The 25,977-nt window shown below is 47.0% G+C and overlaps 1 protein-coding gene across 1 annotated transcript in view; it reads right to left on the reverse strand.

Moving 5' to 3' along the window:
- Positions 1-1,975: 1,975 nt before the first annotated feature.
- The window catches only part of ANO2 (anoctamin 2), a 321,672-nt gene continuing 297,670 nt past the window's right edge, over positions 1,976-25,977 (reverse strand). The window contains exons 21-25 of the mRNA XM_032593765.1: positions 15,108-15,260; positions 14,694-14,746; positions 12,614-12,795; positions 4,780-4,885; positions 1,976-2,881 (exon numbers count right to left, since the gene is read on the reverse strand). Of these exons, the coding sequence (XP_032449656.1) occupies positions 2,612-2,881; positions 4,780-4,885; positions 12,614-12,795; positions 14,694-14,746; positions 15,108-15,260 (764 nt within the window). The 3' untranslated portion in view covers positions 1,976-2,611. The remainder of the gene's footprint in view (positions 2,882-4,779; positions 4,886-12,613; positions 12,796-14,693; positions 14,747-15,107; positions 15,261-25,977) is intronic.

Genomic DNA, 25,977 nt, shown 5'->3' on the forward strand with positions numbered 1-25,977 from the left:
CCTGGCTCACCTACAAGAAGGCAGGAATCATTGTGTTGAGTGATGTATCCCAAGTGCCCAATATGGAGCCTAGTACATGGTAGTTGTTTGGTACGTACTTTTGAATAACATTCAAGACAACTGAGGGGCGCCTGGGTGACTCAGTCAATCGAGTGTCCGACTTCAGCTCAGGTCATGATCTCAAGGTCCACGAGTTTGAGCCCCGCGTCGGGCTCGTGCTTACAGTTAGGAGCCTGGAGCCTGCTTAGGATTCTGTCTCCCTCTCTCTCTCTGCCCCTCCTCCACTCACTCTCTCTTTCTCAAAAATAAATAAACATTAAAAAAATTGACAACAAACTTATGGGATAAAAGGAATGATAAGCTACATGAAGCGGAAGAAGAAAGCAAGATAGCATATACTGCATATTTGCAACCAAAAATACAGATGTACTTGAGAGGGAATGACAGTCTGGAAGGAAACACAGCAATTGTTGATGTTGATTACAAATTTGAGGACTGTGGGTGATTTCACTTTCTTCTGGTTTTTTTTTTTTTTTTGTGTGTGTGTGTGTGTGTGTGTGTGTGAGAACAGGGGAGAGAGGGTGTGCATGGCAGAGAAGCAGGGGGAGAGAGAGAGAAAGAGAGAGAGAGAGAGAGAGAGAGAGAGAGAGAGAATCCTAAGCAGGCTCTATGCCCAGTGTGGAGCCCAATTCGAGGCTTGATCCCACAATCCTGGGATCATCACCTGAGCCAAAATCAAGAGTTGGATGCTTAACCTACCCAGCCACCCAGGTGCCCCTTGTTTTTTAGATCATCTGACTCTTGGTGTGCAAGTTCCACCTCTCTGATCGTACAAAAGTGTGTACTTGAAAAAAGGAAAAGAGGTGGGGTCCTGAGCCAGCCACAGTCCGTGCAATGTGGGTGTCTTGGTGCTGGAGGTGGCCCCTGACCATCAGAATGGACCATCACTGCTTGCAGGAAATACCAACCCCACCCACACCCATAGAAGTCCTGGGGACATCCTCCTCCTTTTTATGGGCCTGGAATCTCCCTGTCATTAGTGCCCCAGAAGTGAAATTTTTCTCTTATTGGCCACTTCCCTCCCCGCTGAGTTAGCTGAAGCCTGTTGTAAGATGATGCAGTGTTTTGGTAATACTGTAGTTTGAATCTAGGCTAACATGGTAGGTTTGAACATTAAAGCGTGAAGTGGTTAAAATTTATTGTAGGACTACTGGTATGTGAGCGGCGTGGGACAGGATTGTCTGCTGCTCCTTCTAAAGCTGTATCTATGCCCTGGAGTCCCCATGAAAGAAGGAGCTACTTTCCAGAGCAAGAGTTGGCAGGGCAGTGCGATCCTGCACGTGGCCAGGAGGACACAGAAGCCATGGGGAGCGGCAAGGATGACCAGCCCGGCACCCCAGGCCCTCGAATTACCAGGTGTGCTGAAACATGAGAACACTCATGTCTTCTCTGGAGTGTGGCCCTCCTCAAAGCTTCTATGCAGACACTGAGAATGACCTGGGAGGAACTGGGGCCGGGTCCCGAGGAAGAGGACTGTGCAACAGGTTTCTGGACAGTGTGTGGGGCTGAAGTGTGCAAAGGACGGTGATGAATGGTGTTTGGCCTTTACTTCCAACTATACTTGAAAATCTGGCCCCCCAGCTCTGGGAGGAAAGATGTAACCTCAGAACCATCTCGGGTCTGTCATTGATTTGTATATAAAATGGTAAGCCCCTTACGTCTCCTGCTTTAACATTTCCTGCCTCCTGTATCCCTTGTATTTCTCCAGAGCCCTTATTACTAGCTAAAATCCTGTCTCTCCCCAGAAAGTGAGCTCCATGAGTCAGACATTTTATCTCTTCTACTCTGCTCATCTCTCATCTCAGAGACCATCTGGGAAGCAGTTGGTCCTCAATAAATATTGGTATGAAGTGACAGAAAGAGAGAGAGCCACAGACAAGGAGACGCATCTTTATAAAGAATGTTTTGATTTATTTTATTACTTTAAATCTGAACCTGCATAAAGTGATGGTTAGTTGCACAAGCTCAAAGCATCCCCATGACATGGAGACAAGCTCAGGTTGGGACCTCTGCCACTCACCATCAAGTCCTGTGGCCACAGCCATCAGCCCTGTGACTTAATTTGTACCCACTGAGGCTGTGACAGTCCCAGCTGCAAGCGACTCAGAGGGGTCTGCTTGGGGAGCTGGTGGGAAAGGGAGAGGGATCGCTCAGGAGGGGGGCTTGCTCCTCTCACAGACTGTGACCACATGAGAGGGGACACCTGAGGAAACGCAAGGAAGGTGCATGGCGCCTGGGAGCTCTGGGGTAGAGATACCCAGTTCTTGCACCGGGTGACTCAAAATGGGGTGCCGATCCCCCAAAAGGATACAAAGAGGACCTAAAAGGAACTTAAGCTTGAAGTTTCTGAGAAGCAGCTCCAGTTCTCTTCCTGCTTGTGCTTGCTCGCTCGCTCGCTCTAACCCTTCTCTCTTTGCACAAATGCACCTTTGCAAAGACCCCCTGAGGCCGGGCCCTGGCAGACGCCAGCCAGCCCTCCCATGCAGGTGCACAGGCATGCTCCGTGAGGTCCCCTGCCACTGCGGCAGCCCCCGCGGTGGGGTCGACTCGCTCACACGTTGGTGTGCTGTGAGGCAGAAGACGCGATGCTGCCTGGCTGGCTTCGGCCCGAGGGTGCTGAGCTGGCCGCCCGGCTCTTGCTCCGACGCCCCCCTCCCAGGCTCCTTGGGGCTGGCTCGTCCGTCAGCTTGAGTTTCTCGTGCTCCTCCTTCAGGAAGAAGTCCACCAACAGGCCCTTTTCTTTCTTGATCTGGTCGCTGATGTCCGTGGGGATATCTGGGATCATCCAATCCACGAGGACACTCAGGAACATCACGAGGTTCTGCCAAAAAGAAAGGAGAAGGGTTGCGAGGAGAGGCCCAGCCCAGTGGGTCAGAGTGAGGGTCTCAGCAGCGGAGCTGGCAGTGTGATGCCATGGTGGCAGTGGTGGAGAGCACAGATCCAGGGGCAGGATACCTCCGTGTTCCTCTGGCTCTTCTACTTACTGGCAGGTGGTCTTAACCAATGAGCAGAAGTGTCTGTCCTGCAGGGTCGGAACAGTAACAGCACCTGCCTCCCAGAGTTGTTGCAAGGATTAAGTAAGTCAATACCTTGCACGCAGTGGAGCTTGAGAAGTGTCACCCATTGCTTTTTCCCCTCTGGTTCTTCCCGCCTGGCTTCTCAGCCTCCAGGTCCCCTGCTCCAGAGCCTTCTAGGAAGTGGGCGCAGAGCTTGCTGGCCTCTCCGGGGCTTCTGCTGGGCCAGCGGCTCCTCTCCTGCTTCCTGCTTGCCTTCTGTCCTCCATATCAGAGCCAGTCCTTTGGTTTCTGTGCTGAATTCTGGTTTCAGCAAACCTCACGCTCATCCTGCTCTCTCTTCCTGCTAAGCCAGTCACACTGGCCCAGCTAGGGTCCCTGCCCCTAGCTTCCCCTTCTCCTTTCTAAGCTTCTGTGCACACTTGTAATTGGCTTCCTTCTTCCACCTGTGGAGCCCCATCCTTTCCCTTGGAAACGCAGGTAAGACAGGACTACCTTACCCTGCAGCATTTTCCACTGAAGCGGTAAATATATCACAATAGTGCCAGCATGGCCCGATCCCCACCCAGTTCCCCAGGCCATGCTCTGCCCAGTATGCTGCTCCAGTGGTGGCCTTCTCTGCCTGCCAATCACATGCTTGCTCTGAGATCTGGGCACAAGATCATAAGGGTATGGCTGTCTTCCAGGCTCCAAACCTAGTCCCACCTTGACCTTGAACCTCGCTTGCACCCAGGGGCCCAGAGGAGGGCCCCGGGACCAGCTGCTGTTTCCAGAGGCTCCTGGGTGCATTCATGCTCTAAAGCTGCTTCGAGTCACACTCTTCTCTTAAGCCAACTTTCACAGTGCCAACAAATGTTACAGGTGAGCTGTGGGAAAGCCAGGGGACACCTGCAGGGGGGCATCAGAGTGGTTTTTCTAACAGACCACCCCATCTCCCCAGAGGAAGAATGGCTATCTTCTTTAGGTGAAAGACTAGCCGAGGGGCTTCTCCACTTCCTGGGCCAGGGGCAAAGCCAGATATCTTAGAGCCCTCCAGAGATCTGCCTTCAGGGAATATAAAAGCCTGAGGGAGTGGAAGAGAAAAGGATCTTGAAGGCCGGCAGGACCCCAAGTGGGAGCTGGGGCCACGCACTTGGCGGATCTCTGCCGTGCAACCGGAGCTGCGGCCATTGTCAGAGATAGCAATCACGGGGCTCGAGTTTGCTATTCACCGAGGCATGGCCGGATGGCTCTGGGGCCCTCTCTGCCAGATGTCTCAGGGGCTGAGGCACTCTAACAAAGGAGGGAGCCAGCCGAGAGCTAGAAGAATGATTCAGAACTTGAGCCCTTTCTTGGGCTGCAGAGACCAGGCGGGACTGTTTGTCTGCATCGGGGATGAGATTCTGGTTTCCACTGCTCTTCTCACTTCCTGTCTTGTCTTACGTCTGAACGGGACTCTATCTCCACCCTGCAACTTACTCCACATCTGTCTTGTAACCTTACTCTGTGTTCTATTCTCTTGCTGCAAATCCATCCATGAATGGAAGCCCTCTCAAGAGTGCTTCCTGCCTCCTCTGGGGAGGCACTCACTTCTGCCTGCCACATGCAGACACCCCTAGGTCACAGCGCCATTAAAACCTGCAGATGAGGAGCAGGCGAAGAGCCATGTGGTCTTTACCCCTGCAGCCTGGATTCTAACTGGCTACTCTTTATCTGAACAACTCACCTGGAAGATTATGACAAAAGCCAGACGGGCAGACAGAATGGACCAGTACTGTTTGGAAAACTCATATGGGTTCGGGGCCCACGGCGGCTCTCGGTAATCCTTAAACCTGCCCAGAGAGAAATGTGGTGTTAAGATTTGGACGAGGTGGAGGGAAGGGGGTGCTTCTCCAGGGGGAAACCTCAAGGATGAGAGCAGCAGGCAAGCCCCTGCCTCCCCAATTTGGGAAGTAGCAGGAAGCAGGGAGGAACAAATGTCTGTGGAACTTAAGCCATGTGGACAGATCATAACATGGTCAGTAGAAGAGAATACTGACCAACCGTGGAATAAGCCAACAAGTGTCCATGGAATAAAAGTACCAAAGTCCAAAACAACCAGTCTTGGCCTTGATATGTCTTTTTCCAACACTCTCTCCAACATCCCCCACAGCTTCCTCTGGTGTCTGGATTCTTCTTCCAGAGGAGCCCAAGGCAGTGGATCCATGTTGGCTCCATGAGCTTGAGAAGGGAAGGGAGATGCCCAGAAACCTTGGACAGTTCTCTGAAGTCCAGGGGCTCAGGGAGAACACAAGCACCTGTGGACAATCCTAGGCTTCCTTTCTGGCTAGCTGTTTCAGGACCACAGCCATAGAGGGGCTGGCCTTGCTTGGTAGCTGCATTCTTGCACCCCAAGGAAGGCTGACTCAGACCAAGCTCAAGGCTGAGTGAATTTGGGGGGTGGCAGTAATAGTTGCTATTGGTCAGTATCTTCTTCTACTGACCATATTTATGATCTGTCCATGTGGCTTAAGAAACAAAATGTCAGGAGCGCCTTAGTGGCTCAGTCAGTTAAGCATCCAACTCTTGATTTCAGCTCAGGTCATGATCTCATGGTCAGTTGTGAGACAGAACCTGGCATTGGGTTCTGAGCTAGGCAGGGAGCCTGCTTGAGATTCTCTCCCCCCCATCCCCCCAATGCGTGTGCACGTACATGCTTTCTCTCTCTCTCTCTCAAAAAAAGGAAAAGAAAAGAAAAAGAAAGGAAAGGAAAGAAAAGAAACACAATGTCAGTGCGTGATGTAAACTCGTGCCTCTTTCTCAGACCCGTGGAACCATCTAGGGCTTTTCCTCACCGCTGCCTTTTCACCCCCATTCTGTGATGACTCATGTTAAAAATGGCTCATTTTTTCAGACTCACTTTTTTCTAAGCCTGGAAAAGTGACAAGAGCTGGTACCAGAAGAATTATAACCCTTCGTGGAACTGTTTTCTCCCTGGAATTCAATAGATCTTTGACGTTGAGTAAAAGCAAAACAAGCCGCGGGCTGGGGGAAGGAATAGGGTGGCATGAGGCCACCAAGTGGGGTGCATGGCTGCCAAGGAAGGCAGGGGCGGGCAGGGGACTCTGCCCGAGGAGGGGCCACAAAGGAACATGCAGAGTGTGCCAATCCCTGAGCAAGGAGCTTTACTGGAAGTTTTCCCCATTGGATCTCCACCACAACATCCTTGGGCAGGCACTGATATCCACATGACACAGGAGGAAACTGAGGCTCAGGGAAAGTCAATTACTTGCCAAGGTCTCTCTCATGGCCAGCAAGAAGCAGAGTCAAGGTGAGACCCCAAGTCTGGCTGAAGGCAGGCCTTTTCTCTATTGTCACAAAGCACCTCACCAACAGCTGCGGTTTGAGGCGGGGGATTCAGAAATGGGTGCTTTCTGTCCCTTCCCTGCCCTGAATGAGCCAGCTGCCCTAAAATATCCAGGAAACAGCACAGTGGCTTCCCACTGTCCAAGGAGAGATGCAAGAAGAAGAGAAGGAAAAAAAGAGGAAGAGGAAAAGAGATACACACACACACACACACACACACACACACACACACACACCCCAGAAAGAAAAAGGCACAGCGGCAGAGTCAGCAACAGAGACAGAGGCTGATACTAAGCAGTCAACTAGGGTTGGGCAGGAGGCCAGGAGCTGCCCCTTCCCCACCCCCACTTCCAACAGCTGATCACAGCTGTTGCAGGCTCACTTTGCCATCCGGATGAAAAGCAAAGCTAACTGCAGCCCAGCAAAACACCACAGGATTCAGCATATCCATCCATGGCTGAGGACAGAAGCACGGCCAACCCCAGATTATGCTTGCTGACGGGAGACAGGGAGAGCATGGCTTAAAGGACAGGGACACTTTGGAGTGGGAAAAACCCCGGCTCGCCCGCCCTCCTGCTGCTCCCCCCACCAAAGGATCTCACGGCAAAAGGGGATTTCTCTACTCTTCCCAAGACCTCAGGAGGCGGGACATATGCCCATTTTGTACCACAGGCACATCCCTCCCCAAGTCCAGCCCATCCCTCCTGCTACAATCAAAGTCTGTTTGTCTTGTTCTCTAGCTCCATCTAGGAAGGGACAGCTGCTCACTGGCCTTGGTGTAGGGGCCACTGCTCACTCCTCTTTTTCCCAGTCTGAAAAGAGTCCATAAATAATCTAATTCTGGTCCCACTTCTGCTCCTCACTCACCACAGCTTTTGGAAATATCACTTTGCCCTCCTCGAGTGTCCAAGACATTTTTAAAAGCTAACAAGCACATCCATTTAATCAAAGATCTGAGGAAAGACTAACACAGATATTTCCAGAAAGCTTTACTTGGAAATACCCCTACACCAATGGGCTAGAGGGAGCCCTGTTGGGAATGACAGGACAAACTACCCACAGACAAGAACAAGACACAATTTAATGAGTTCTGCATCTGTTCACGTTTCCCTTTCCAAAGCTAACTTTAAAAAAAAACTGTGACCTACATTACTAAGAAATACATTACATTAATTTTACATTAATGCACACATAAGTACATGTCAAGGAAATAAAAATTACACAAAACATGCTTACCCTGGCTGTGTGCACTGATATTTTCTGATTCTATCCTATCCTATCTTATCCTATTCTAGTCTTTCAAGTGCTGACCATGATCTGCTAAGATGATTTCATAACCTGCTAATGAACAATGACTCATAGTTTGAAAAATATGATTTCGGTAAGCCTCTGCCACCAGGTAAATGATTGGTTGTTTACATTCCAATAGAGGTTCAGATTTCATAATTGTTTAAAGTGGCATCCTAAGAAGTCAAGCTTATCAAATGTTTTCCCTGAGCAACAAGAAGACGCTAATTAAACAAGGAGATAATTAAGACTAGAAATGGCCACAAAAAATGGACTTAATTGCGTCCGCAGCAGTGACGGTTGTCTGCTAGGTCTGTTTGGCTTCTAAGCCCAGGGCACGGCACTGGCAAAGGCATGGGCTTTGGAGTCACCAGGTGAGGGCTTGATGTCTTCTCTACCACTTTAGTTCTATGTCCTCTAAAAAGTTACCCAATGTGCTGATGGCTATGGTGCTGGTCTATGGAGTAGCCTCAATGCTCCAGCTCCCAGGTGGCATGTAATGAGGAGGAAAGGTCAATGAAGAGCACCCGACAGCACCTGGCCTATCAGGTACATGCCCAATACACACTAGCTATTCTTTCTCCCCCGACTGAAGGCACATTATGGAATACGCCTCTTTCTTTAAGAGGACAGAGCACATGTGCCCCTCTTCCCGGCTCCCCCTGGCATTCCAGGGGGATTTCTGAGCACTCGGGCGCAGATGCTCCAAGTTTCCCATCGTGCTGATATGAATGAGAAGTCAGCCACTGCCACATCTGCAAGGGGCTTCTCTCAGGATCTCTGTCCAGGGAAATGGCACAAAATAGGTAAGCCTTAGGCCTGTGGGAAGTAGAACTTCTGCTCTGTTCCCATCAGCTCAAAGGCCTTCCCAAACGAGATACTTCACCCCGTTTGAGGGAGTACGTCTCCCAAAGTCCCTGTGAGTGGCCAAGCACTGGGTGACCTTCATAGCGGGTCACCTCCTGCACCTGCTGGCTGGGACTTAAGCTCGGAAGTATGATTTTAGGAGCCATTCCTTTCTCACCCTCACCCCTCCAAGGCTCTCCTTATTCTGAGCCTTAACATTGATTTTGAGAGTTCCCTGGAGTCTCATAATAATGAGAGGCTTGTAATTACAAACAACTAGAGTGTCTAATGAGCTAGTGCGCCCTGGGAGTGGCTCTGTCACTTACTAACTGTAAGACCCCATGAAACGTATTTCCTACCTCTGAACCTCAGCATTCGGATCTGTTAAGTGGGGCTAGTGAAATGTGCTGAGTACAGAGAAGTGCTCCAGCTCTCTCCCACCAGCCACAAATAAATGAACACGTGTGCGCGTACATTAAATGTTAAAGGAAAGCACAGTGAAAATTAAGTAAGACAATGCATGTGAATGTGATTTCTGGAGGCTTCCACAGAGAATAAACAGGATGGTTTCAACAATGACTGGGGTGGGGGCTAAGGAGAAAGTCTTTCCCTTTTGTGTATATACCTATGTATATAGAATTACTTCTATGATAGCAAAAAAGTTCATAATTTCAAAAGAATATAATTAACTGTGATATTCTGTTCCGTGCACTTTTATACTAAGCTTTCAGGACCTAAATTATAGTGTTAACTGAGACAGACTCACACAGAGTAAGTGAAACTGGTACAAAAATCATTATATCTTAGCTTTAAGTTACTTTAAGATTATATCGAGATTGTTCTAACACTATGAAAAATCACATTGAGTTGTATTTATACACTACCTAAAGAAAGAAGGTTCCCATGAATTCAAAATGTATTTCACTATTATAAAACAAAGCCATGAAACACCCTAAAGGTTCTATGAGTTCACTTGATGATGATGCATGGAGAAATGTCTGAGAAAGACTCACACAAAGGTGTGACTGAGATTACTGTTGGAAAAGTGCCCAGGACTGGGCAGAGGTTAGGGTGGAGGTAGGACAGAGTTAGAGAGGTTGCTTGTAATGTTTGGAGTTTTTATAGACTCTATAGAACAGATTAATATATTACATGTATCATGAAATACTAATTTTTTAGAAACAGAAAGGAATCTTTGGAGATTATTAATTCCAAGTTCCCATTTTTATAGATGGGGAAACTGAGATGTGGAGAAGGAAGAGAGACTCCTGGCTCAGATGTCCCCCCACCATCCTCACTTGCAGGAGTGACCAGTGACCATGACACCTGCCACAATTCATCGTAATACAAAATCACCGTGGGCAGGAAGAGGACATACCGAAGTAACAGACAGAGGAGTTAGACATCAACACTCAGGAATGGCTTTTTCCAAAAATGAGGTTTTAGTTACACTATGAATCAATTAGTAAATACATCTCTCAACTCCAACCACGGTATGTTAATTGTTTTAATAGTCCCGATGGAAATTAATGTCATATTAATGCTAAACACAATTACATACAATATTTTCATACCATCTGAGCTACTTCAAACTGCCTTCCGAAACTGGCCTTTGACAAGGGAAAACAGTACAGGCAATTAGGAACTAATGAGAACCACGTTAATCCAGTGGTTGATAAAGATCAGGAAAGGCAACACCTGGAAAAGCTGAGTCTCCTTCTGGTTTCAGCGAGGAACAGATGAGAGGCAGCCATGTACTGAAGAGAACTTGCCCCTTCAAAGACTTTTCACATGACTTTGGGATATGAAAGAACTCGGGCCCTGCAAAGAAACCTAGCAGGGGCCACCAAGGATGCTGTTTCTGGATGTTCAGCACCTCTAAGCAGACCCATGGGGTTGGCCATGCCCAAGTAGGCTCCCCAAGCTCCCGGACCCAGATCCCCAGCCAGGCTCTCTCCCATACTGACCCTCTGCTCCCTTCCAGTGGAGCCAGAAGCCTGAGCCACCACCCACCGTACAGGACATGGTAGCCCTTCAACCCTGTCGGTAGCCACTAATCATGCCTGCTGCCTGATGTCGCCGGACTTTCTGGAGCAGCCCCCTGCTGGAGCAGCTAGAGGCCTGAAGAAAATGTTGCTCCAAAAATGCTGGGAATGCATCTCAAATGGGCAGCTGGAGACTTGTCCTAACTTTTATTGCTATTTTTAAGATACCTCTATCCCTGGCGAGGCTGGGCTGGAGCCCGAGACCTCAGTTTTATTTGACCACATTTATCTCCAGAGGTCACTGAAAGCTAAGAATAAGAAGGGTCATAGAGTTCCCAACACTATTTGCCAGAAAACCAGGGCAAACTTTTCATTTCCCACCATGGAAGCAGTTTTAAACATTGGCTTTGGGGCTAGCTCTAGAGCTGTCTCTGTTTCTCACAATCTCTCTCTTCTTCTCTCCTTGTCTCTCATCCTCTCTCCCTCCCTCTCTTCCTCCCCATCCCGCCCCCCCCCCAACTCTCCTTCATTTCTATTTTGTACAGCCACTGACGACTCCTGGCTTACAAAGACATCAGCAGGTTAAGCCACCACTCCCAAACTCCTGGGCCAGACAAGTTCACATAGCATGCAGTGAGTAGAGCATACCGAGGCAGAGATTTCCATCAACAGTTATTACCCATCTAGGAAAGGTAGCCCTAAAGTACACCTATGTGATATGCTGTATCTAGATAATATGCTGACGCCACTCCCTGGACACCTGCTTCCACCGTAGAGTAGAGCATCTCTTTATTGCACATGTAACCCACTGCTCTTCACACTGCAGCCAGAGAGAACACTAATGAGAAGTAGGATCTCATCCCTGCTCCCTGTGGCTCCCCACTGCCCTAAGATGAAGTCCACACACCTCCATATGCCCACCACATTCTTCACGGTCTGGCTTCTGTTTTTTCTTCCCACCTCACCTCTCAGAGCCTATCCTCTACTCGAGCTCCCACCACCGAGCACCGAGTAGCCCGTCTACCCGGGATACCTCATTCTCCCTATCATTATTTTAATTGATGTGATTGGAATAAAATTCATCATATTTACTGTAAAATTGGATTCTCTTAGCATCTTCCCCATCCCTGTCAATGGACCCACCATGCCCGGTCCTCTGACTTTAGCCCAATCTTGGGAGGTATCTTTGCCTTGGGCTCCCTCTTCTGTCCCTTGTCACCAATGCTGTCAGGTATTCTAGTAAACAGCTCATCTTCTCACTTCCCCTTCTACCACTCTGGTCTATGTTCACCAAGGTTCATGGCTGGTGACGGCAGCAACTCAGCCACCCTCCGGAGTTATCCCAATTCTAGTCCATCCTTCTCTCTGAGACTAGATTAATTCTCCTACGCATACACTTTATCTATCATTCCTGGCTCTAAAAAGGTAACTTCCTATTACATCATGTTACAATGCCTGCAGTATTTCAAGACTTCCCATTACCTACTTCATCTACCTATTCAAATTCAACAATGCTTTGGCTTATACTATCCTAGGAGTTTTGATATATTGTATTTCCTATATTATTCCTTACTGTGATCTTCTAAGCACTCTCCTTGCTAATTACATCACCTAGCCCCTAAGTGTTCATCTAACACCCCAAATTCATCCCCACCCCATGACTTAGCCCATGCCAACTCCCCACCTAGCATACTCTTTCTGTCTTAAGACTCCTCAGGCCCTCCAGGAAGCCTACCCTTCCCATTCTAGCCCCCACCGATCTTTCTCTCTTCTGAACACCCACAGTGCTCATGTTCCACACTAGATATAATCCCTGAATAGCCTGCTATGTCTTATCCGCTCTGTTTATTTCTTCCAACCAGCCCATAAACCTCTTCATGGTAAGGACAAGGCTATATACTTCTTTGCTCCATAGTGTCTAGCAAAAGGCACTCAATAAACATTTATTGATGCACTGAAATTGATTTATAGTTATTCGGAAGGTTCAGGGCAGGAGAAAGATGGAGAGGAGAGTGATATCAATCTAGATCTTCCAGATAATTAGTTGGATCTACCACATCCGGTCATCTGCTGCCCTCCTCCTCCCGAGTTCTTTACCTGCAGAACTGAACTTCCTGGTCAAACTGTGAGTTTTCTGGTTGCGTTCCCTCCTTCAGCTGGCTGACGTTGAAAAAGGAGAGGGTGTGGTTGACAAAGCCGTGCAGGGTCCCGTTGTGACTATAGGCATACTGGTACACGAGACGGGGGATGAAGTCAGAGGTGATGGCAATGACAAAAGCCTGCAGGACAGAGCACACGCACTTGAGGAGTGGTCAGGATGGATGCTATCAGGTGGAGCAGGGTCCTTCTGGCTGACAGACTGCTGCCCCTTGGGCTCCCCATCCAGAGGCACTGCTCTGGCTGATACAGAAGTCCTTATCTCTGAGCTCCCACGGCTTTTCCATCTTTGTTATGTGTAAGGGAATCCACAGACAGTGGCTGTCAGGAGGGTGAATTACAATCCCTGATGCAAAGGGTGCTAAGCCAGTGTGGATCATTTGGTTCTGGAGAGAATGAGCCACCTCTGGTCTGAATTGACACTGGTGTTAGCCAAGTCAAAGCAGAGTAGAAGATATTCTGAGAAAATTACTGACGTTGATTAGAGTGTCACTTAAGTGCAATGTGCAAGGACACTGAATGGCCATGTACATCTGCCTCTGAGTGACACTAGAAAACCAGGAATACCAAGGATATGGGTCCACAGTTCCCCCAATTTGACCATTGTCTCTTGACACTTTTCAGCACAGCATGTAACGGAAGTTGTTCTTTCAACCAAAGAAAGCAGCGGGTCTTGCCCGATCGAACCACACGTACCTAACATACTATCTGGCATATTTAAGTGTTCTATAAATGTCTACAGAGCAAACCAAACACCAAGTGAGTGATTGCATGTTTGAATGTAGAGGTACTTTCTGCAAAGAAAACCTTAAATCTTTTTGGCAGGTGTTTATACTGTATTCTGCACTAACAATTAAAGCCCTTTTAAAAATGTAGTTTAGGCGTTGTTTTCTAAATGTATATATGAGTGCGGATGGCCACACCATATTTGAGAATGAGTAATGTGCTTACAATCACCACAGCTACAACTTACTGAGCACTTGCTACATGTCCTTTCATCTTCCCATTTAATTTCCAGAATGATCCTATTTGGTGGGTAACCTTATGCTCTCTCATGTTTACAGATAGGTAAAGAAGACAGAAACCCAGAGAAGTAAGATTTCTTGTCATTCTGTCATATGATAGAAAGTACCTAGAACGCAGGGCCTCTTTTCCAGTAGACACAACCCCAAAGGAGCTACTGATCTGTTTTCAAATTGCACCTCATTTCTCAGCCACAAGATGTGCGCTTCCTACGTTGAACATTCACAGTGCAGTGAGCTGATTCTCTCTGCCTTTCCTCCTGCCTCTCCAGGCCTTTAATGTGTTCTTAATAGGCAACCAAGTCACAGAATCAATGTTTCTCTCCCAGGGGAAAATGGGTGGTGGCTTTCTTGGGAGGTGCCAAGCTGGGGGTCTTTTCTTGGGAGGTAGGACAGGAGGCCCTGCCTAGCCACCATCCATACAAAAGGCAGAAGCAAAAGTTGCTATTGGCTTGGGCCCATCAGGATTTCCTCTGAAATGTGGACATGTCTGGCAAGGCAGTTAAAGAGGTCACAACAGGTAGGACACCCCTTCTTGCATGTCCTATCTTAACCTACGCGGTGCCAGAGTCCATGGGAATAATTAGGACTTCGCATTGACAGCTTGGAGGAACCGTAATTAGGAACCGCCGCCCGGGCAATGCTCCAGGTATTGTTTAGCTCAGGAGGAGAAAAAGAAAGGAAAGAGATGGATAGATATGTGGAATTCTTTCCTCATTATTCTTGGCTCCGAGGAAAGATCAGATTTTGACTCTTAAGGTCACGGTATGCACTCTGGTGGGTAATTACCTTCCTTTCTCTCTGTGAAATTAACGATATAGTAGCGCGGCTCTGGCCAATGGCACCACGTATGCACTACTAACCAGGGGGCTGCCTTTAACAAAGCTCCAGAAGGAAAAGGCTGGGAGGTAACAAGGGCTGGTATCCTGCTCTGAAGACCTCAGCTCCTGTGGAAAGCCCTTCCCACAGGGCTAGGGTGTCACGAATTTAACACTTACGTTGCTGATAACAGAGAACTTGCCGATCCCGGAGAGAATGTCAAACCAAATCCCTGTAAGACAGAAAGAAGGGCATCTGGCTCATTCCCACCCTTGGCCCGGTGACAACAAGGCTGCAGCTCAGGGTGATGCTCCACAGGCACATTACCAGTGGAGGTTTGCCAGGTCCCCCAGAAATGGGCTTGCCTACAAAGCCTTAGGTGTCCCCCTCCACCGTCTGGAAAGCAGGGGGACAAGTAGGGGTGGATAAAGGTCTCCCAGAGCCTGAAGATATGAGGATGAGGACCTCCAAGGGCTTCCCCCAGCCCTCTTGATTCCAGACGTGGTGTGATGGTGGTGGCAGGTCATGGCAGGGAGACTGAGGGGACAGACAGAGGCAGAGGGCCTGCCATGGTCTCTAAGCAGGGGACATACCAATATCTTTGGTTCTCACGGCATCTGGCCGTCTCAGCTCAGTCACAAACTTCTTTGCATCAAGCCGCACTTCAATGACATTGTTGAGGAGGGCAAACACAGGTGCCAGAGGGAAGGAGGCCACAAAGAGGGTGACAAAGCCAAACTGGATGACTACGAGAGAGAAGAGGAGGAGAAGCATCGCTGGGAAGAAGTAAGAGCTAGATAAACTTTGCCTTGCAGCTATGGCCCCTTGGCTTTTTCTTATGGGGTCTCTTTCCCACCTTGATCTCCCAGGCTCCCTTTTTCTCCTGCCCACAGTCATGGGTGTTTCTCTCTCAGTATCTGCAGGCCCACCAGCCAAGGCTGTCACCCAGGAGCAAAGCTCTGCATTAGGCACAGTGAGAAGACATGAGAAAAGGAATCTCTCCTTTCCATCACTCTATGTCCAGTCACTAATCCTGGTCCTCTAACTCACAGGTTGACCACCTTTCTCAGCAAGGGTCCAGAGAGTAAATATTTTTGTATTTGCAGGCCACATAGTCTTGTCACAATGACTTAACTCTGCCATTGTAGAGTGAAAGCAGCTAGAGACAAAACGTAGACAAATGGGCTTCCAATAAAACTTTACTTACAAAGGCAGTACGTAAACTGAGCTGGATTTGGCCCATGGGACATAGTTTGCCATCCCCTGATGTAACATAAAAAAAATCACCTCCCAAATTTGGACTCTTCTTTCTATACCCATAGTCCCTGCCTTTATTTAGAAAGTTTATTCATTCATCACACATTTATTGAGAGCTCACTGAGGGTCAGGCACCTTGCCAAGTATTTAAGGAGGCGAAGGTCTGGTCCTACTTTCAGGGAGCTGGGTGTTAAAGCAGAAGAAAGAAATGTACACAAAGATGTGCTGCAAGACTTTATGTGTGCCAAGAGAGCCTCCATATCAAACACCTAAGCTTAGTCCTGAAAGGTGGGCCTGGATTAAAGAGAGCATCCCAAGCCATGGAAGCAGTGTGAGCAAAGGAAAGGAGGCAGCTTGTGCCAATCAGATGGCCATGTGGAGCCCAGCTCCTCATCCCTTCCACCTGGACAATTTCAAGAGCCTCCTAACTGCTTCCCTTGTCACCAGTCTTCCCAGAACCTCCAGCAGTCTGATCCTGTCACTTACCTCCTCCCGAAAATGTCTGCTGGCTCCCTTGTGTTCACTGGGTATAGGCCAAATTACTCATGTTGGGATGCAGGTACCTTATAATCTGCTCCCGACCACCCTCCAGCCCTGTCTCTCAACATCTCCCCCCAGCCATCATGCCTGTGGCTTCTGGCACTGAGCTTCTGCCCCTCCGGATCCTCTCTGATCCTGTCAGGTGCTCCTATACACTTGTGGACAAGCACTTGTTCACCAGCTAGCAATGTCCATGCACCCTCGAGACAGTTCAAATACCATCTCTTTGGAGAAGCCTGCTCCTCCTGCTCTATCCTCGCACCACCACCTTTGTGCCTGCCTCTGTTACGGCCATCGTCATGTACTGTTGTGATTGATCTACTCACATGTCTTCCTTTCCCACTAGAAAGGCAAGGGCTCTGTCCAACCCTAGGGGCTCAGCACCCATAGTCCTGAGCCCCAGGAAAACCAGTCTAATAGGACACCCGTACATACCAAGGGCAAGTTATTTACTTTTCTGTGTCTTAGTAACTTCAACTATAAATTGAGGATGATAATACCCACCTAGGTTGTCACAAAGGTAAATGATACTGTACAAATAAAGCACTTAGAACAATGTGTGGCACCTAATAATTGTTCAGTAATATTACCTGTTACGTATATTTTTACTCTTGTTGGAATAAATATCAATACTTACAGATGGCTGCCATGTATATTGCACACTTACATGTTAAACAGACACAAACTTTTTTTAAAAAATGTTTATTTATTTATTCTTGAGAGAGAGAGAGAACACAAGCAGGCAAGGAGCAGAAAGAGAGAGAGGGAAACAGAATCTGAAGCAGGCTCCAGGCTCTGAGCTGTCAGCGCAGATCATGGAACAGGGCTTGAACCCACAAACTTGAGATCATGACCTGAGCTTAAGTAGGACGCTTAACCGACTGAGCCACCCAGGTGCCCCAAACAGACACAAATTTAAGCACTAACTGAGAGTCAGGAGGCCTAACCGCTAGCCCTGGATATGTTTCTCACTAGCCGTATGTCTCTGGGCAATTTACTCTGTTTCAATGGACTTCAATATCTCCATTGATAAATTCCGAACAGACTGGTTTAAATTCCTTTCAGGTCTGATTTGTAACGATGCTGTGGTTCTCATTCTCTCAGACAAGCTTCAAGATTCTAGAATATCCAAATAAAGAATGAAAAACAGGATCCAAACTAAAAAAATAATAAAAAAAGAAAAAAATAAACGTTCACAGAGGGATATGCCTAAACTCGGTCGAAGTTTCGAGAAAGAGAACATGCGTGGAACTTCACCCAGCACAACTGCTTTTGATTTGGCAGCTTGATCAGACCCACAGTTGTGGTTTATTGCTCTTGCTGATACAAGTCTGTCACTGCCATGGCCCTTGATGCCCAGTTGGATTCTCAGCTGGCCCTGGGAGACCAGCAGGTGCCAGTTGGTGGCAAGATGCACCAGAAAGCTCGGATTTGTTAAGGTTGGGCCCTTGGAAGGATGACTGCCAAGCTGGCTGGCCAAAGGGGTTGGGGTGGTGGGGAGGGAAAGAGAAATCTTCAAAAACAAGCTCTGGGAGCCAGTTCAAGATACAGGGTCTATGGCATCTTTTAAATCAGGCTTTGCTGAGGAATTCACTTTAGAGTTGGGGGTGGGGATGGGGGCAGAGAGAGTGGAATTAACAAGGAAAGCAAAACAGATGTTAGACTAGTTTTCTAAAACCTGTAAAATGCATGTCTGTATTTAAGTGTATATATATGAACCTGTCTTTATTTATGGACTTCTAAATTGGTCTTCTTGATTCTAATGAGCTCAGTTCTACAGGGCAAATGTTCTTCGTCTTGTAAGTGACTTCCTCTCACAGAACTGTGTAAACTCTCCAAAGCCCCAACAAGGGTCAGGCAAGGAGACTGACAGGGAAAGGAAGGGGCAGGTTACTTCTGAGTGACTATAAATGTAGACAGCCTGCCCTCACCATACTCCTAGCAGCGGCACTACACATCCAGTGTCTTCTGGCTATAGGAAAATAGGACTCTCTACTTACTCTCCTTTCCTTCACGTCATCTCCAGAGGCAGATATGAGACCTCTCCCAGGGGTTGCCCTGACAGTTTGCTTTCTTACCTTCATAAGCTCTCCAGACACACAGGCTCCCTTCGATTTCTCTTCTGTTGGCACAAAGGACTGCCAGTGGCAGCTCAGTGCTATCAGTGCCCATGAATTACCTCAAGTCCATGATATGGTTCTTGTCTTTTTCCTTGCCATGTAAGCCTGTGTGTCCGGCACTGGATAGCCTCAAGGGGTTGGGCTCAGCACAGGCCAGTGGAGCTGTCCCCCTTCCAGTGTTACCTGGGGTACTTAGGCTGAGAGGAGCCACTCTCTGTAGATGCTCCATTTCTGCAGGTGCTGCCTGCTTGGATGGGGCATACTACACATATCTAGGAATCAACCCAAAGAGGCAGAAACAAATAGGAAGCTTTGGTTTATCTCGGGGAGAAAAAAATATATCAAACTATAGCCTTCTAGCATACAAATTCCAAATCCAAGACTTTCTTTTTAGTCAAAGGCCTAACTGCTGTATCAGATGGGCGTCCTTCTGGGTTCACTTCAGAGGACACGATGATACCGGCCTTCACCAACACCAAGATTTGCTTCTAAAAACAGCCAGCCTCCACTGGGAGAAGAACAACGCCAGGAACCCTCAGTGCACTACATAATAGAAGCCAGCTTGGCTTGACCAACAACAGATTAAACCTGGCCAAGCCAATTACGGAGGAATCCATAAATTGATTTTCAACTAAATCTTTACAAAGCCTGCTGTGAAGTGCTCCAGAAATGCTGAGCTGGAAGCAGAAAGATTGGAAACATTCCGAGGCCCAAACTCCATCAGTTTTCTCATCTTAGTCTCTAGGACCTTTTAAAATAACCACCAACCCTATACTACCTAGTGCTGGAGACAATTAAAATCTTGGCCTTGGTTACCTGGGCTTAGGTTAAAATAACAAGGAGGAGTGTATTAAATTAAACAAGATGGCTTCCAGCAAGGACATTCCAGGACAATGTGCTTAAAGAAGAAAAATAGTACATTAGGTAGAATAGATTGGCCAGGATTGGTGGAAAAGCTCTTGATGGAACATAGTTTTTACTCATTTATTTAAAATTCTTCAGTGAAAATATCCACCCTCCCCTTACACATGTGCACATGTGTACACACACACACAAACACGCACACACAGATCCTTGTCATGGCATTCAAAACCCTTTGTGATCTAACCCTAATTTATTTTTACAGACACATCTCCTCACCCATGCTCTGTGCTCAGCGTTAACACTTAGCTGGTATGCTTGAAGACCAACTTTGTCTGCTTTCCAACCATTTCAAAACCATTTGTATTTCTTCAAACTCACCATGTTTTCCATGTCTCTGAGCCTTCGTACATCCTGCTACTCTCTGTAATTATCCTTCTCTTCTTGTCTGCTGAATGAATCACCATCTACATTTCAGATCCAACTCACATCTAACCTTCTCTATGGAGACTCTCCTACACCCCAGTCCTACCTCCTCACCCACCTCCTCACTCCATAAAGTCTTGTTCTATTTGTCTGTCTAACTTGCTCCCTAGATGGGAAACCCCTTGAGACCATGGCCATATCTGATTCATTTCTGAGTCCCCACAATTTTGTGTGGTGCCTATCCCACAACAGATGTTCAGAGATTATTTATTTCATAAATACAAACTTCCCTTTTTTACCAGCTGTAAACACAAAACAGATACAGAGAGGCAGCTTCTAAACTGTGGGAATGGAAGTCACTGCACTTAGTGATGGTGAGGTGAGATGGGGCATAAATGCTAACACCTCCACACAGCAGTTTTTAGTGCTATAAACTTGCACAGGGGACTTTGAGGAAAGTGGTGTAAAACCAGTCAGTTAGGAGAGTCTAAATCTAATGAAAATAATTATAGCATTTCCCCCCTCAACTCTTGATAGCTTAGTAAAAGCAACACAGTCGGGATTAAAACCTGAGGGCTTGAGAATTTTCCCTTTTATGAACCACTAACAAGAAGCAATGCAAGGAAATTATCGAGGGACACACTGATGTGAGCTTGTCTTCTCACTCAGGAAGCAGTTACTAAAAACTACAAACAGCCCATTAACATAAGCGCTTATGTGAAAACACAGTAAGGGTATGTCATCACTGTTGATTTCATCAGCCCCTATTTCAAGGCTGCAACCCAGTGATGCCCTCCTCCTGAGGGCAAGGGAAGCCAACTGTGCTCAGCACTGAGAGTATCTGTTGTAAAAAAGAATTGCAAATGTTGGTTGATGATTAAATAGAAAGAGATGCTGAGAAGGGCGTGAGCTGGTTCCTCAGCCTGGGCCTGTACTGCTTAGGAAAACAGTTAAAAGCCCTGAAAGAATATAAGAAGGTTCTCAATGCCCATCATTCACCATTCATTCACCCATCCAGCAATCATTTATTGAGCACATTCTATACATTGGGCACCATGTTCATTGCTAGGAAACAAAGATGAACAGATTACTATGTCATCCTTCTAAGAGTTCACAGTATGCAGTGGAGAAGCTGGCCATGAAAACAAACGCTGCTGGTGTCACAGAGTTGAACTCTAATGGCAGCATTAATAGAGCACCAGGGCAGGAATAACTCACATTCACCAGCAGATCCATGAAGGCTTCACAGATTCACAACCACTGGGCTTGACTTGAAGAACAAAGTAAAAGAGGCATTTGAAGGTTGGCTATACGGTTGGTAGTTAAGATCTATCCTGAAAATCCACAGATCCGGGGCATCTGGGTGGCTCAGTCAGTTAAGCGTCCAACTTCAGCTCAGGTCATGATCTCACGGTTGGGGAGTTCAAGCCCCACATCGGGCTCTGTGCTGACAGCTCAGAGGCTGTAACCTACTTGGATTCTGTGTCTCCCTCTCTCTCTTTGCTCCTTCCCCACTCACACTGTCTCTCTCTCTCTCTCAAAAATAAATAAACATTAAAAAATTGTTTAAAAAAAAGAAAATCCACAGATCCAAGTTTACAAATGAACTACTTAGGAAATTCAGTCAGTGGAATTCCTTTGCAGTATGTATGGAGTCACTTGGGGTTTATACAATGGATCAGGCTCAATTCAGAAACTCTGGAAGTCATAACAGGAAGGAACAGGTTTGAAGCAACAGATTAAATATTAAGAGTTTACTGCATACAAATCAATGCAACATTGGGACAGATCAGCAAGGCATATTTTCTTTTCTTTGTGATTAAGGGAGACCCAATACCCACTTTGCCCTCACCCCCACACAAATTCTGAAATACTAGTTTCTTCAGATGGGGAAAGAAGATCCAGTGACTTTTGAGAGTCCTGCTCTTCAACAATTCAGAGTCTAGCTATAACAGCAGAACTCTGGGTGATAGTATGATGCAGACCAGTCCATTAGCAGCTTTCTTCCCTCCTTGGGAGCAGAGGCTAGGGTCAAGGGAGCCTTCAGAGATGAAGTGTGCTGACGACCACAGAAAAGGGCAGGAGAATGTGATTCTCAGCCACAGGGGGCTTAAAGGCCTGGACACTATGGTCTTCTGGAAAAAATCTGCCCATTGTTCCCCTTCCATATCCTTTAAGCAAAACTCCAAGTGCTCAGACTTCATGGAGCTTCAACCAACATTTCTTAAACATCTACCATGTGTAGGCACCATGCTCTCTGGTTCATAAAATAATAGTTAGTGTCAAATATTATTATTATTTCCATTTTTCAAGTAAGAAAACTGAGTCTCAGATGAAATAATTTTCCCAGGGCCACATACCTAGCAATTGATGAAGATGGGAAACAAAGATAGTTTCTGATGCCAACATAATTCGATATCCTTTCCTCACACAAAAATGTAAATATTAGGCCCTGTGTCCACTCTCACATCTCTTAGGTTTCCTTTATTGGATCTTCTCCAATCCGATTTCTAATATTCTTGTCAGACAATGAACCAGCATCTGTGCTGATATTTTCACTCTCCAAAGCACCTTCACTCACATGTCTTGTATGACTGGTGCACTAGAGCTGTCCCTGCTGTTGTCCGTGTCATTACTCCTGTCTGGCCTGAATTTGTGCCCCCTCAAAAAACTGACATCAGTGGACCTAGTTCAGCATCTTAAAACAAGAGAGAACTGAGTTGGTGAGATCTACTGATTTATTTCTGATTTTCAAAGAACAGCCTGGTGAATTTCCAATAAATGTTTATTGTGAACAAATGAATGACCTGGCTTACTCATGCTTGTTTACTTTATCCACCTGCAAAACGGGAATGTGAAGGCCAGTTACTCATTCCTTCCTCTCATCCATTCACCCATCCATCCGTCAATCCTCCCATATACCTATTTGGGCCATGGTAACACAGTCAGTGAGGCAGAAGGGCAATGAAACTAGGCATGATTGGAAAGAAGTTCCCAAGCAACAAATGATTAAGAACGTTTTTCCTTTATTCTTTTCCCCTTTCATCTTCCCAAAGGGCTTTAAAAAAGCCAACAAAAGGAACACACAGTGAGGTTTATGGAATTTTAGAAAAAAGGAAGTGACAGAGAAAGGAGAGAGAAACAAATATGCAAACTCTAAGGACCTATTATGGGGCCACAGCTGAGCAACAGAGTTCACTCTGAGCTTCCTGGGTGTTCCAGAAAGAAGAGAAATGATAAAGTGATGGTGTTCTCCAAAAGTTTTAACCTTAAAGACTGCCTTCCATTCATTCATTCACTCATTTCATAAGCACTGACTGGGCATCTTCTGTTCACCAGAAGCCTTCTGTAGTACACTTAGGGGTATCATATCCAAATATACTCTTGTCTTTTCTCTTAAGTATGTATGGAGAGAGGGACTCCTAGTACAGAAAGTGACAAGCAATGTACACTTCAAAGAGAGAGAGAGAGAGAGGGAGAGAGACATGAACTGTGACTCACCCTACTTCCCAGAAACACTGGAATGAGACCCTGGATACTGCCTGAACTGTGTTTAAATGCCATTTGGAGAAGATGGCAGGTGCCTGATTATCCAGTGAGATGACTCAGTTTGTATAAACAGGATGGTTCAGGGAAAGGAATTTCCTGATTCTCTGAGCCACTGCCTCGTAGCACACAATCTTGGAGTTCTGTGACAAAATGATCGAGCTTCAGTGCTGATGCTTGTACAGATACTCTGGAATATTTCATCACTTACAGCTAAGGCACCCCTGGGACTAGTTTTATATATCCAGCCCGTTAGAAACTTGGAAATTACTCAGTGTGGTCTCTATTATCCATGACCAAAGAATATCAGAATATGGAAGGGATCCTGGGTGTCACCAAAGTCACTGCTCTATTGGAAGCTCTCTACTCTTTCTTTAGTAAGGGGCTACCTTTACCTGGTCATTTCCAGGGGAGGATACTCAGGGAGGTATGGAGCCAGCTCTTTCCATTGCTCGTTATTCTCTGTCTCAGCTGCAAGTCACTGAGACTTCGGGCCATTTGTTACAAAGCTTTATCATAGCTGTAGCTGACTATTACATAGAATATTTTGCCTGAAGTACCCAGATGATTAAACAAGTCTACCAATTTGTATGGCCTTAGGAAGCCTGCCTTTGGGAGGATACCATTCCCTAATCATAAGCACTTGAAAATAAGGATTCTTGGCCCCTGGTTGGGGGAAGTCAGGGGTAGATTGTGCCAGCTAAATCAACACAGCCAGAGGGGCTGGAGAGCTCTGATGAACGATGATGTCTGTGGAGTCCAATTGTCACTCTGTCTTCAAGGTCCACACTACAGAATCACCTCTTTCATTCTATATTCCTCTTCTTTCCTTTTCAAACATTCATTGAGCACCTACTGTATGCCAGGCCCGGTGGTTAGGTGCTATGAATGAATAAAACACAAATCCTGACCTCAAGAAGCTCCCTTCACAGTTTCATGAATATGAACATAGGCCACTGGTCTTCAATTGTATCACTTATTTATCTGATAAACTGGCAATAAACTTGATCGAGAGATTCTTTAGGAACTTATAGAATTAAATTTGGGCCCACGTTCTTATGCCAAAGTTACTCTACACAAGTGGAACTATGGCAAGTAACAGAGAACTAACGTTGCCTGCAGCCTTAAAGCAACTCAGGAATTTCCTCCCATTGGCCCTGAGGAAAACTCCACAATGGGGCTGTGAGGGACCTGTGGCCAAAAAGCTTTGAAGCCCCATTTTGGGGTTGGGGACAGTGATGATTAATGTCACAGCCTGCTCCTGGGCCAGCATTCTTTCCTCCCCTCAGAGATGGGGGTGGGCGACTACCCTTGAAGTCCTTTTTAGTAAGCTCTTCAGGAAAAGGGTTTGATATTGGAGATTCCCTCGAAAGCTTGCTGTTCCCCTCACAGGTTTCTCCAGCTTAATCCCTCACTCTCAGGTTTCTCTTTGTCTGGGGCTGGCCCATCCCCACCACCAGTGCCGCCCAGAGGTAGCTCCCTACCGCCAGTGCCCCCTCCACAGGCTGACTCTCAGCAACCCCCCCATGCCACCCCCCAATTCCCAGCTTCCCCTTCACCTCATGGCCCCTCCCCCATGCCTGCTGGGCCCCGGTTCCAGTTCAATTTAGAAAAATGTAAATATAATACATCTCTCTCTGCTGCCTCCCTCAACTGATGACGTGCCTCACCATTACAACTGACAGGCTCAGAGTGGGCTCAGCACACTTCCTGTCTGCATGGGTGGTCCTGGGGATCACGGGGAAGGAAGCTGACAGCTGAGAGCGGGGCCAGGGATCACCATGTCAGGCACACCAGAGGGAGTGGGCAGCTTTGGTTTCACTGCTCTCATTTTTGTTCAAAGCCCAAGACAAGGGCCTTTCTGGAATTAGGAGGTCTAGCCCATTGGGAAGGAAGAAGAATACCTCACCCTACCCCTATCCCTCCGCTAAAGCCCAAGTTCCCATAAGTCCTCATGAAAGTCTCTTACACAATGATCCAGGAAGGGGCTCTGGCTTTCAGTCCCACTAATGGGTGTGTGGGGCAACCTGAGGCAACTTGCATCACTCCCTGGGCCTCTTGGCTTCAAGGTACACTGTCTAAGATGGATATGTGAACTGGGATGCCAGCACTGGAAGAGACCCTGGAGGTTACCTGGTCCAGCGGTTTGAAACTCTTTATTCTTGTCAAGACACTCAGTAAAAAATGATTACGTGCACCATTCACTTCCACTGGGGTGGCCAGGTTTTGTGCATGCTGAAACTTTCTTTGCTCTCTCATTCAAAAATAATCTAGAAATGTGAGAAAGTGAGGGTGATGTTGCCTCTGCTTTACCTTATATTTTTAAACTATATTATCAGTAGGAGCACCTAAGTTGTGATATATTACACATTTGGTTGTGACTGCAGACCAGTGGGTCAGGTCTCTGCAAGGAAAAACTCACCATCTGGTCTAATTCCCTCTAATGTGAAGGAGGAAAGTGAGGTTCAGAGAGATGATAGGAGGTGCTCAAGGTCACACGTGCACTTAAAGGCAGAACTGGATTCACATCCACTTCTCACCGGACACCCTGGGAAGTTGGGAAGGAGAGAGATTGCTTGCTCTGTCCTACAGTGATCATCTGAAGAGAAAAGCAGGCTTCATTCTGAAGACAAAGGTGCAGAGAAATCAGAAGCAGTGATATGATCACCACCACCAAAGCTTAATTATCCACAGAGATGGCAGAAACTATCGC

This window comes from Lynx canadensis, chromosome B4 (assembly GCF_007474595.2).
Source record: "Lynx canadensis isolate LIC74 chromosome B4, mLynCan4.pri.v2, whole genome shotgun sequence".
Classification (NCBI taxonomy): domain Eukaryota; kingdom Metazoa; phylum Chordata; class Mammalia; order Carnivora; family Felidae; genus Lynx; species Lynx canadensis.